General features: G+C 42.5%; 1 protein-coding gene across 4 annotated transcripts in view; it reads right to left on the bottom strand.

The window, feature by feature from the left end:
- The window catches only part of SMARCD2 (SWI/SNF related BAF chromatin remodeling complex subunit D2), a 29,205-nt gene that overhangs the window by 9,696 nt on the left and 5,812 nt on the right, over positions 1-13,697 (bottom strand). For all 4 annotated transcript variants that reach the window (XM_081837947.1, XM_081837944.1, XM_081837945.1 and 1 more), the window contains exon 2: positions 4,365-4,552. In XM_081837947.1, the coding sequence (XP_081694073.1) occupies positions 4,365-4,552 (188 nt within the window). The remainder of the gene's footprint in view (positions 1-4,364; positions 4,553-13,697) is intronic.

Below are 13,697 nucleotides of genomic sequence, written 5' to 3'. Positions count from 1 at the left end.
TACCCCCAACGTTGAATTTTTTCCCTTGGAGGGGAACTCCTAGATACCAAGAGCAACTTCCCTTCCAGGGCAAATAGCTTCAGGGTGTGTGCAATTTATTTTGTGGCTGTTGTCAGAGTTGTGTTATTCGAAAGGAAATGATTAACCTCTCCTCTACTGCAAGAGGGTGAAGAAGGGGGGAAAGGAAAGGCAGGGGCGAGCATGTTTCAGACCCATACAGTGGGAAATGAAACCCTGCCTGCAGCACCACAGAACAGAACTGCGCCTTTAACCCACCACAGAAGGAAAGGAACAGCTACGGAGCTCAAATTAACAAAGGGATCAAATTCTGGCATCTGAAATGGCACTCCAACAAGACAATAGACTTGCTCCCCCACTTCTACCATGCAGAACATGGCCCCTGAAGCCTGGATGCCAGATGTGTGCAGCTGTTTGTTTCTCTATGCATCTCCTTCCTTGGATTAAGCTGGCCGAGGAGGACTTGCCAAGAAACTGAATGTCATTTGCATCCCATTTGTTTTTAAAAACAGCTGGTAAAATCAGGCCAAGCAGGACTTGTGAGGAGCATGAGAGAAGAACAGATGAAAGTCCAGCTCAGCAGAAGTAGCTTATAGAAGGGGAGTGGAGGATATAGTAGTGAAGGGAGTCAAAAACCCATATCATAATGAGAATGGGGTGCTGCTTAATATTAGCTATCTGATTTTCCATCAACAAAAAAACATCTGTAAGAGCCACAGAATCTGGACCCACTGGGAGCTGATAATATTACACAAGTCACTCTTCATCCACTCTCCCTTCTGTAACAGGAGAATAATGCTGGGATACCTTGCAAGGCTATTATAAGGATTGCTGAAATAAGTTGTAAGGAGCACTTTGAACACTGGAAATGTAGCCTATAAATACCAAATACGTATACTGTTTTTCAGCTTTTTCTGGGAAAGTAGTTATTGCTTTTGAAAACTGTGTGCAGGTCAGGAAATTGGTGGAGACAAGTAGAACCTGCAAAGAAACTGCTAAAGTATCCCCACCCTCTAAGAGAAGTACCAAACCAAGCATTCTCCCAAAAACTGTTAGCTGTTAAGGGTTCAAGAAGGCCAATTCCCTCACTTCACCCCTGGCTTTCCAACTGACAACTAGAATTATATGACTCCTTGAAACCAACGAGCATACTTGGTTCACACTGGGCTGATCGCCAGGGGAGGGGGAACTTTATGTTCTTTCATTGACAAAGCTTACATACTTCTGCATACCTAGAAGTCTTCCAAGTATGTAGAAATAGCTGGCTATCTTGAAGAAAGCAGGCAGCCCAGGCTGCCGTTATTCACAGTAACATTGAACTTAAAAGACAAAGGCAGAAAATGTGCACATAGCAGTCTCCCTAGGCTTAGAGGAGAGGGGGTATACTACAGAGTTCCTGAGATAGGTCACAGAGAATTCAGATTGTCATTAGTGCATTTCTCACCCTCGTTTTGAGTCATTCCATTTTAAACATGCTTCAATTCCAAGATAGATCAGGGGCCTAGAAGGGGTTGGAAAGGCCTGGCAAGTGACCTTGGTTCTAACTAACTGAAAACAGAACTTGGGTGGATTCAAGGCCCCCAGGCCAACCACATCATGATGTCTCAGAAGTCCCACCCTTCAGTGCTGGGAACCAGTAGTCACATACAGTATCTAGGGGACGGGGGAAGTGGACATCCAGGGAGAGAAGCAATTTGCACACAAAGAACATTGCCCTAAATCTTTTGGTTCACCTCAGTTGCTGCTATCATGAACAGGTAGAGGATTAAGTCCCAGTATCATTCCTACTGGGGTAAACTGTTCAAAATGAAGGTGGGACACTGCTGGACTCCTCCGCTGCTATTTCTAGAAGCGACTGGGGGTTTTTTTTATTGTGGAGGGAATTCCTCGGCTGCTTCATCAAAATGGTCTGTTCTATCCAAAATCGACAAAAAATTGCTTTTTGTGGAAATGCTCAAAGTTACTCTGTTGTCCCCAACATGCTGCTCTTTAGTATCGCTGACAATCTAAGAGTCTGGATAAAGGTAGAGCAGGGGTGAAGACAACAGACTGGGGCTGGGTTAGACAAAGCACTAATTACAGTCCATATGAGGACCTTCTGTGGCAACAAAGACAGCAAAGCACACATTCTTCTCCATCTTCATTGCATTGGCTCAGTATTGTCTAGTGGAGTCATTCCAAGCAATATGCGGTTTAATTAGTCCTAGGCTTCTATCCTGTACCCTTGACTGCTCTGTAAGCTATTGATATGTTTGCTTAGCATTTAGCAGACAGAATTTCCCACATCCACTCCAATCCGTAATCCCCTTTAATGACAATGCCCCTAGCCAAGCTGCCCTCAGTCTCGTCTTATTGTTCTTGCTTGGATGAATTTCTGTGGGTGTAAGCAGAGTTCATAGTCAAGATCCTTGCAACAGTCCAACAAACGATCTGTGCTTTGTAACCTTGATGTTTTTTGCTAGTTCTAGCTAACTGAAGGAGGCCAGCTGCGCCTATCTGACTGACCATTTACACCTCTTTGTGCAAAGTGTGGTTCCTGGTCCTCTTCACAAGGCTATATTACAATCACTCCTAAAAGAAGCCCTCCTTGGAGCTATGAAATTGTCTACTTGCCTGGGACATGCCTTTTAGAACAATGTTATGGAACAAGTGATGGTGGTTCAGCTCAGATTCTCTGGATTAGAATGGTTTTCTGAACCCATTTCAGGTGGTAGTTTTACCCCAATGTGTAGCCTCTTGACTACATTGGCTCCCAAGCTGGTGCAGTCATGCACTGGCAGAAGCCAGCTCCCAATCCAGCAAATTCTTTTGCATCCCGGCTCTGCTCCTTCCCCAAATGCTCTGTTTCAGCTGGTGGTAGCTTTTGCCTACTCTCCTGTCAGCAGCAGAACTGTTCCACTGGTGAAGACTAGAGGATCTGGGCAAGACCATTTTAAACCTTTTATTACCTATTTTTGTACTGTTAAAGGTATTTTACTGGTTTTATTGCCTCTTATTTCAATCTTTAAATTTTCTCCAAGTAGTTCCGAATAAAACATAATATACAGAAGCTGCAGGAAATATTTTCTTTTTGTACATCTTGGGTTAAATCCTTTCCTTTTGGGTCCTACGCACCTTTCTCTGAAAACATCCAAGCCTGCTTCTGTTAAAAAATTAATTAAGAACTGCAAGCTATAAGGCAAGAAGTGGAAAGATAAAGAAGAAAAAGGTGTTCAAGGAAGGAGAGGAGGGTACGTGTGGAGTTCTCTAAAGGTTGTTAATTTGGTGCCCAAATAATCAGATTTGATTTTGTTGGTCCTCCTGTGTATCATTTGTACTTCTGCTGCCAAATCTGCAATGCTACACACACTTATTTGGGAGAGTCCCAATGAACTAAGTGGGATTTACTTCCAAGTATATATGCATATAACTGAGCTGCATGTCAGCAAGTGTAGGCAGTAACTAGAGATGAGCAAGCCATCAAGAGCCTAGAGACCAAAGGAATAAAACTGGAAGTCAAGACCAGAGTCAAGTCAGGCTTAGAGGACAAACCAGGATGCAGGAGTGAAGAGTAATATCAGCACTATATTTTTACCACTAGATCTGCACTTGGTATAAATGTGATAATGCCTCAGTCAAGACCCACCATCTGGTAGATATAAGGTGTTGGAATGAATGGTGCCAACAATTATATGAATATACCTCATAACAGCTAGCCAAAACTGCACCATGATCTTGACACATGGATAACATTGCTGTGTGTGTTTCAATATGCACCAGCATCTTATGGTTTGCAACAACCCTCTTTGTTCTAGATACCAAAAGGTCTGGTAAGCTCCAACATAGCACATTTTTTTGGTATTCGCTCAGCCTGTCAGCTAATAGCCAATATCTGCACAATCCCTTCTGTTTTTTCTGGCTGAGAAGTGTATTTTTGCTCTTTCTAAACTCTGTACTGCAGTTAACAAGTTAAATCAACAAGGAAACACTTTTGCACCCTGGAATTTCTTAGATTTTTCTGGATCTCACTGCAAAAGCATACCACAATGGCCAGGAATATAATCAACTTCCAAAATGGACTGAGAGGGGATTACCAGTGGTTATTAAGGGGGGTCAGGGACATAAAACAATCTCTCTTCTTGAACGCAAATCCAAAATATTAAGCAGTGGTGTGGTAAAGTAGTGTGTGTGTGTGTGTGTGGAGACACTGGAAGTTGTCTAATGAAGAATGGGAGCTGGCTACTTTACGTATGTTGCAGAGACAGGATGGCTATGTAATTGATCTTATTTGCAAATAGTACCAATACAGTCTCACCCTATATTCTACATTCACCCCCCTCAAATCACTTAGACACATATGCACTTACCCTCGCCTTTGGGATAGTGATGGAGGCGGTTGGGTCTGTGGAACAAGCAGGCGCTTCCGGAACGGATCCATCATGGACTGTGGCATTCCAGGTCTCATTGGAGAAGGTGATCCATACAGAGGCCCTGAGGGGGATCCCACTTGCAATCCTGCCATGGGCATTCGGCCACCAGGCAGAATCCCAGGGCGCTGGCAAGAGAAAACAAAAGACATTCTAGGAAACTAGGCACTGTACGCACCAGAGTTCATTGGCAGCAGCTTGGCTGAAGTCACTCTACTTCCCATAGCAGGGCAAAGTGCAACAAGCAGAGCCACATTAAAAACGCAAACTGTTTTAATGGTATTCCAAAGAACCGCTTGGGAATGTAGATCACGGACAGAGAGGAAAGATAGGCACCTTAAAGAGAGTTCACGGAGTTCTTATGAAACTATAGCTCTTGAGCATCCATGGCAATTAAACCAGCTTTAAGTTTGTAGTACAGACGAGTGTGAAGAGAAGAAATGATGGAAGACTGCAAGAATGCTAAGTAACAGCTGTACTTACCTTTGCCACATTTACTTTGTGGTATTAAAGAATGTACAGATGGCAAACATTTGAGGTAGGTATAGTTCTCACATCACCATGATATGCCAGGGGAAGCTGCACTTTCCAGCATTCATCCTTCTGTGTATAGGAGGAGGTATAGGAACCCTCTCCTGAATTTAGCAGACAAGCCCAGCTGCTATGTGCTCAAAAGAATGACATGAAAGAGGAAGCAGACACTCTCTTAACCTCTAATCTAAGTTGGTGGCCTACATGGACAATGGAGCAAAAGTGGTTTTCTATTGGGAACAACAACCTTTGCCTCCTCCCCTGGCACATCTGGTGGCTTTCTGCTGCTGGTGGTACAGTTATGAATATAAGAACATGAATAATCAGTTGGGTCATTAACCCACATTTAAGAATCTCAGATTAACTTGTTTTGATCAGATAAAAACAAAATTTACGCCTAATGATGGATTAGTGGATGGTATGGAAAGGTGAGTGCAAGAGGCTACAGCCCTCTAGCTCCAGTTTCAGGTAGCACTTGGGGAGAAAAGTCTAAAATGCTTTACTATTCTTGAATGCACTCAGATGAACTTTCCTCCACAAACATTCACACCCTTAACACTTTCCAGTGTCCCAAGAACATTGCCACTGAACCAAAGCCAAACAAAAACTGCAGGCAAGACCCTCCCCTCTACCTAACAAGTGAGATTATTCCTCTTGCACAAGAGAGGTCCCTCTGCAGATTCTTTTACAGGTTTCCACTGCCTAGACATTCCCATAGAACCCCTGGAGATGCACATACTGTGGGTGTAGCACACTGGCTAAGAGCCTGAGCTGTGGACTAGGAAAACCCCAGTTCAAATCTCATTTCAAACCACAAAGTCAACAGTAGCCTGCCTGCAGTATGTGTGTAATACTGACCTACTCTGAATGGCTACTTTAAGGAATCCCAGGAACATGCACAAAGCACTTTCAACTTTCTATAGCACTTTATAAGTTACTATTGCAGAGACTTATTCCAAAGCTTTTTGAACTCACCTGAAACATTTGCACAATAGAAACTGCCAACCATACTAACAGAGGATAACAATACCATCAGGATCTTTTGTATGTTACACAAGTCAAACAGCAGAATCACATCAGGTGTTTGTAACAAACTTGTGTCATTTGGCAAAACATTGTAATTCACCATCACAGACTTGGGCCAGCCTTGATCATCACCCATTCTTTCTTGCACCTAGTGAGGATCAGCTTTTTTACTCTCTGCTCTACCGAGGCTCATGACCCTAAGTCTTCATTAAAACAAACCAAAGTCCCATAAGACAACAGGCAATAGCTTCAGACCAAGGTATGCTGGTGGTAAACAAACCATAGCTTCCAGGTAGGGTTCACACATAACACTATGCTATGGTTTAGTCTAGCATTATATGCAAATTAGGTCACTGTCAGCATGCTGTACCCTGTCTAAGACTTTGTTGGCATCCATCTGTTTCAAGAGACAATGGAGTGCACCTCGGGGGTGAAGTCAGCCTGCTGGAGAATCACAGTGCCTGCTACGGCTGCAGGGACTGGTAAGTCATAATTGCTGCCTCCTGTGTTGTTTTTGCTGCGTTGGCAGTACTGAAGCAACCTCCCTGGGACAGCCTAGGCCAGGCATAAGCAAACTCGGCCCTCCACATGTTTTGGAACTACAACTCCCATCATCCCTAGCTAACAGGACCAGTGGTCTGGGATTATGGGAATTGTAGTCTCAAAGCATCTGGAGGATCGAGTTTGCCTATGCCTGCCCTAGGCAGTGTGTATGGAGGTCCTGGGCTGCCCAGATGACAAGATACCATCCAACCGCCTCTGGGACTCCACTCCAGATTTGTTTGGGTTTACTCCTTAGTCTTTTCTTCTCCTGGAGATGTCCTGCAAGGCAGCAATCTAGGACTGCCAGGTGATTTAAGGAGCAGAAGCAAAAATGCTGGCACTTATAATTACATTTAGGTAAGCTTGCCTGTTGTCATCCACAACTTTAATGACAGAGTCTCTGAGCCACTCTTTCCCACCAGTACCCCATGGAGTCATTTCTCTAAGGACTAGGCCCAGGATCACCAGACAAAACTTGGCTCTTCCACACTTAATAGTTCTGTGCAGAACTGCATAAAAAGGAGAAACTCTGCCAACTGTTGGGCTCATTATCAAGAGAAGCTACACTGCTCACATTTCTCTGGCCCTTGTAATTATTAAAGGCTTGTCTAGGACTGAATTCAGCAACCCGACATCTGGGGGCAACTGCTAATTTGATTGGAAAAGCACATGCTGGATCTGCCATGATTCACAGCTGCACTTAGCTCAGGTTACCTATGCAGAGGGCTTGTTTATTAAGTCCTTTGAGGGGCATTTGATTGTGTATGCGCACACATACACACCTGCCCTCTTGAGCCTGCTTCAGAAGGGATTGCACTCCCTTGCCCTGTGGGATCTGAAACAAGCGTCTGCTGCCAAGGAGCTAACGCAGCTGCCAAAGCCACCAAGCCAGCAGGGCAACATTTCATCCCTCCCCAGCAGGCCCAGGCAGAGCCTCTAGTCCACTGCCACTCCCAAACAGAACTCAGGCAAAGGGGGTTGGGCAGCACCATACAAATCCAACAGTGAAAGGATTGCCCACAGCAGCGAATAATGGAGAAAAACATTCAAAGGGAACATTATGAGCACGAGAACAGGCAGGAGACAAGTCATGCATAGAAAGGCTGCTGGAGGAAATGGGTATGCTCACTTATGGAAACAAAGATGAAAGGAGATATGTTGACTGTTTTCAAGCATCTGAAATGTTGTCAGGCAGGAGGGAGTCACAGTTAACTAAATCCCACCTCGGCCATGAATTTCTTCTGTGGGTCAGATTAAGCCACATGGTCTCAGTTTCGGCTCCCTTCCTCCTTTCTATCTACAACAGGGGTATTGTAGACTCTACGAAAAGCGATGCTAATAACATTAGCCTACTTAACAAGATTGTCATAAAAATTACGACGATAATGTATCGGTATGTGAAACATGCTACATAAATGCTGATTACTGCCATCCATGGAAGATGCTACAAGTGGCAATGGCTGTAAAGCACCAAAAGGCAGATATAGGTTGCAACTGGAGATAAACTTCCAAACTACAGGAGCACCAAGTCAGTGACGGAATAAGTTGCCCAGAGAGATTGTGGAATCACTTTCCTTGCAGATTTCCCAAACAGAAATTGCAGCATGTATACAGGTCTATAAGTCTCTGGACTGTTATTTTGCTGTTAAATAAACTCCACTTACTACCAAAGATTTATAAAGCATGTTAATATGCTGCAAACAACCAAGCATCTGTTACCCCTCCAAGGACCTTTGAGGTTCAATTCCAGCAAGCAGATTCATAAATAACCAGCATCCTCCCAATTTCCCAGACTACCCCTCTTAACAAGAGGGTCCTCCCTCAACACAATTATTTCTTCCCTCCTTTCTCTAATCAATTACTACATATTCTGGGCCAGTGTTGACTTTGGCTGAGGAAAAGGACGACGTGCAGTTAATCCCCAGCATTCTTCAAACAAATGGAGCAATATTCATTACTCCGCTGTTGCTTGGCTGTGTCATTTTATACGCGACATTCTCTCTTCACCCCCTCTTTTATCAGCTACATCACTGCCCACATTCATATAGTTAAAGGCAACCGGACCTTTTGAAGTGGTCATTTATGATAGATGCCTTTTGTATCATCCACATGCTTTTAAAAAGCAAGTTCTCCTATTTGCTACACAAAGGTCACGCTCTGTGAAATCCTGCTGAGATCCCATACCTCCACACCAACGAGAGAATTTCCTTGGGAAGACTTTGCAGATGGGTTTTCTGTCACGGGCAGGAAAAAGCCTCTCCACATATTTCAATTTTAGGGGCACGTGCAATAAATTTTAAGTGTGCATCTAAACATGTACAGTGTCAGTGTGATAAACATATGTTTGCAAACATCTGCATTGAATAGGTAAGCTGAATGAATGTATAATGTGGCAAACTGTGCAGTGTGTGAAATGGTTCCAATTGCTACCACTTGGGGGAGGGGGAACCTCCCCAGGTCAAATGAAATCCTAGAAACAGTAAGAGAAAGGATGTTCCAGCACATATGTACCTTTCCCAGCAATGTGTGACTTACTTGCTTGAACCCTTTACAATGTATTTGCTTTCTCCTTGTAATATGGAATGTGAGAGTTGACACATAACAAGATGTGTGTGGATGATTCTGCCTTGTTCTGTGGAAGATGAATCTGATGGTCTCCTATAATTTTATGGACTTGAAATTATTCTGCACAGCTGCCTAGGTAGCTTAGATGTGGCTATTATACGTACATAGGCAATTTATATATTTGTCTGCTTGTTATTGTTCAAAACCACAAACATCCACTGGGAAACAACGGTCTTAGCTACGTGTTCAGCTGCAGCCTGTTTTTTCTTACCCCCAAGAGGAACACTCAGTTCAGACAGGAGCAGGTCTCAATTGCCACCACATCTCCCCCAAGGAATTAAGACAACCATCTGCAGTTTTAAAAGAGCTGCTACTTTCTTTTACAAGTTTCTGATTACAGCAAATGCTTAGGACCATTTCCTTGGCTTAGAATGTGGTCCTTCCTGGCCACAGAATCATAGGGCTGCAGATGACCGTAAGTCACTCGTCCACTCCTCTCTGTGTAAAACCACACACACACACAAATACCATCTCAAGCACAGCATCTGATATGACAGCACAGCTACTGAGGAACTACAGTATTGAAAACACTGAACAGAGGAAAAGTGGGAAGAGATAGGATTTAAAAGGCACAGAAAGAAAACTACTGCCCCTGATTACTGAGGACAATCTCTATTTTCCGTACCAGTCTCTCATACAGCACTGTCTTCATTTGTCTTTGGGAATGATGTTGAAGAAGCCTGTGAAAAAATTCTAGAGTGTCCTTACGGTTTCAGCCCCCTTCTCCCTCTAGTCTCTGGAACATGTAATCATTGATGGAAGAACAGGGAGTTTACTAGTACACAAGACAGCTCTTCTTTTCATCTGCAAGTTGTTAGAAAGTGTGAAAGACACTGAACACAAACTTCACACAAAGTGGTTTATGCTGAAGTTTCCTTAGAAGGTGCATCTACACAGCAATAATATGCCAGTCCCATGGTAGGTAAGTCTCAGTCCTTCTCCAACACAAAACCACAGCCAGAGATTCTGCTCGCCATCTAATAATTGCCATCTAATCTAATTGCCACCCTGTGCATTTACTTAAGTAGCAACACGGGTGAGTCAGCATTCAGTTGCCATTAACGGTTTTCACAGGTTTAATGCAATCCAAAGTCACAGCAGGAAGACCAAGGAAAGAAGAGAAAAGCGAGTAATAAAATACTTGACATTAAAAGGTTAGCCCACTAGACACTTGTGTATGGTATCAAACATTTGAGTCATATTTAAAACTCATCCAAGGAAATGCATTTCCAAGATTCTGCTTACAGAATTGCATCTTGTGAATTTCAGCTGGGACTTAAAAAATATGTCTGGCCCTCATAATGAAAATATGCAAGTACTCTCTGTTAAAGGCTTCAAGAAGCACCCATGCCTTCAGAAACATTCCCTAATGCATGTACTAATTCATCTTCCCTATCCCACGTAGTACATTTATTTCCTGCTCCATCCCTCTAGTCAGAGGCTTGCAGAACACAACATAGCAGGTTCATCAGGCTGATACTTGCTGAAACTGCTGTACTTGGCTGCTTCTGCTTCCGGCTTCCTTGTTACAGAAGCATTACCACCTCCAAAGGAAGTGCAGGGACTTGAAGGCACAGTTTCTCTCACTGCTAAAAATCCACACCAGACTTTTGAAACTGTCTTCATCTGAAAAGCAAAGCTAGCACTCCTCACATGGGATGCACCCAATATTCACAAAGTGTGTACCTCCCATTGTCTGAAATTGATGCAACAACTAAGCCAATGTCCTCAAATTCTAACCACTAGGGATGCTTGTCTGCTGGTCTTTGTTAATACTTTCACAGCATGAAGAGACTGCTAAGAGGCCAGTTCCAGTTACAAAAGAATAGGGCTGGAAGGGATCAGCAGGCCATTAAGTCCAGTCCCTTACCCCAGTATCCCGTGCACAATAATTCACATTATGATGGGATACAAGCATAAAATCAGGAGACCACACAGCATACTACAAAAAGCGCCATCTAAGCCGAATGCTAACTGCAGTGTCATAATACAGAAAAATGCTTTTTTGAGGAAAAGTTAAACCCAAAGCTTAAATTCATTCAATACTCTCAAAAGAAAGTTATTGGGACATATCTAGGATTTTGCTTGGAGTTAAGCTAACAGCAACCAGTGTTGATTCAGATGATCTTGGGGGAGGACCCATGATCTCTGGTAGTCAGAAAGTTATTTCTGAATGAAATAAATAACATAAAAAAGGAACTGGCACTGCAATTTTTACAAACGTATATGGGCTTAAAGACAATGTGATTTTAAGGGTTTGTGGGGTGTGAGGAGCTATTCTTACTTGCCTGTAAAGGTGGTGACCATTTTGCATGTGTCCAATTGATGTGCAACTGCTCATGCATGGGTCCTTTAGGACCTGGAAGAGTGGGGCAGAATGGGCTTCTGGGCAGTGGGAGTGGGGAGGAATAGAACCCCAACACAAAATTGTTTATTTTAAGGAGGCAGACAACTCCAGAGAAGGACTGTCATTCCTAGGTGTGTAATATATCCACATTGCGCGCATATGTGTGTATATATATATGTGTATATATATATATGTGTGTGTGTGTGTGTGTGTGTGTGTGTGTGTGTATATATATATATTATTATTATTTTGAGGGTTGAGACAAGGAGTCAAGACATGTCATTATGGACATTTCTCCAGTCCTATCAACAAGAGGACATCTGGAGACTCAAATGGCCCACTCAACACTCATACATAAATGTTTTGAGCTATCTTTTTGAAAATGCAGGTCTTGTTTCCCTGATTACCTATTTTGAAGGCTGTTCCTAATTAGCAATATCCAACCAAGTCAATACTCAGCACAGAATCATTTACATCAATGGTATGGAAATTACATAAGTCCATTGATTTCAGTGGGTGTGCTCCAGGTATGATGTGGCTGGATACCACCCACGGTTTTTACCTTCAGTGTTTTGAGGTAATAATCTTGCTATACAAGCTCTGCACAAGTTCAGCAACTCCTTATATTTTACTTCCATAATGCTTTAGTTTGAACTCATTCGGTCATCCGACGCTACTCATAAGTCCCCAGAACTCTTATTCTATCTTTTTCGTTCCATGTCATTCTTCCTCCATCAAAACACTTTATAATTTTTCATCTACACTGTATTAGTTTAAAATTAAAACAATATGTTACACAATTTAAATTGCTTCATGGTTTAAAGTGTTTCTCTCTTTTAAGTAAAAACAACAATAACTGAAAGCAGCTTGTAGAGTTTGGAACATATAACTGGCCTCAAAAGCATACAACACTATCCCATGGTCAGAAATAAACCATGGCTTACCATAAGGAGTATTCTGCTGGCAGTTGCTGCTCTTTTTTCTTTCTTTCTTTTTTTAAAAGTAAGAACAGAAAGAAAACACACAATGCCACAATAACAATCCACTATTCCTAAATGTGGTATATTAAGATAGACAATTGATATGATATATAAATGGGCACAATATATGCTCAAAGGCAGAAAGGGCAGTAAGATCCTCACACCACTGAGTAATGGGTAGTGGGTATTTATCTTTCCAGCCTTGGAATATAATTATCTTTTCAACCATAAGGGCTCAGATGATCCACTTTTGTTGTCCGTTAGTCCCCACGTCATAGGAATGTTAGAAGCGCACAAACATCCTCATGTACCAAGGATTTTTCCAAAACAAAAGTTTCTGACCCAAAGATTGAGCATGTTAGCTCAACCAATCCATTCTGCCTCTGACAGAACCAAACCACGAGGCTTCATCTGGCATTAGGTGAACTTACAGTTTGTTCAGGAGTAACAAACCATGGGTGGTGGTGAGCCATGAACAAACTTTGGCTTCCACTTGTGGGTTGTTTGGAAAAAAACAACCATGAGTGTCAGTTCACACATAACACTAAGTAAAGCACTGTGGTTTGTTTCTCGTGGAGGCAGACAGGGCAGAGCAAAGCGGGAACAACAGACTAGCCAGCACCTGCACTGCTTGTCCACAGTAACTCATGGCTTATTTCTGACAATGGCTTACCATTATGCATGAACTGGGATACTGTGTGCATATTTCTGCCATTCCTTCTTTCTTTTGTATGAAAGTTGCTTCGAACAAATACCTGCTTGTCTTTGCAGAAGTGCCTAGCAGACTTTTAGGCACTATTACTATTACTTTTGGTTTTAATAGATTACAGTTTTAATATATTTTATATATGTATATAGTTTTAGATTCTATCCATGTTTAATTGTTTTTTAATCATTGCTTCTTCTATGGTTTTAGCGGTTCTTGTTTTTATCTGTAAGCTGCCTTAAGTCAACACATTTTGGAGTGGAACTTCCTTCTTGAGGAGCAAGCTTGGACATTCAGAAGCAGCTTACACAAAGATATTGGTGCCTATCTGTCACCATAAGGAAACTGTTCCTTTGGTGCCAGATAGGCAGCAATATTTGTGTAAGTTGCTTCAAACAGTCTAAGTTTGCTCCTGAAGAAGGAAGTTCCACTCCAAAATGCGTTGACTGCAATAAACATTCAGAGGAGCATTACTTGAAAAAGCTGGTGCCATATATCACATCAGAAGCTGAGCT

Source organism: Podarcis erhardii, assembly GCF_964252035.2.
Source record: "Podarcis erhardii genome assembly, chromosome: 13".
Classification (NCBI taxonomy): domain Eukaryota; kingdom Metazoa; phylum Chordata; class Lepidosauria; order Squamata; family Lacertidae; genus Podarcis; species Podarcis erhardii.
Note: the sequence above shows the minus strand (reverse complement) of the source record. Positions and strands in the feature narration are given on the sequence as shown.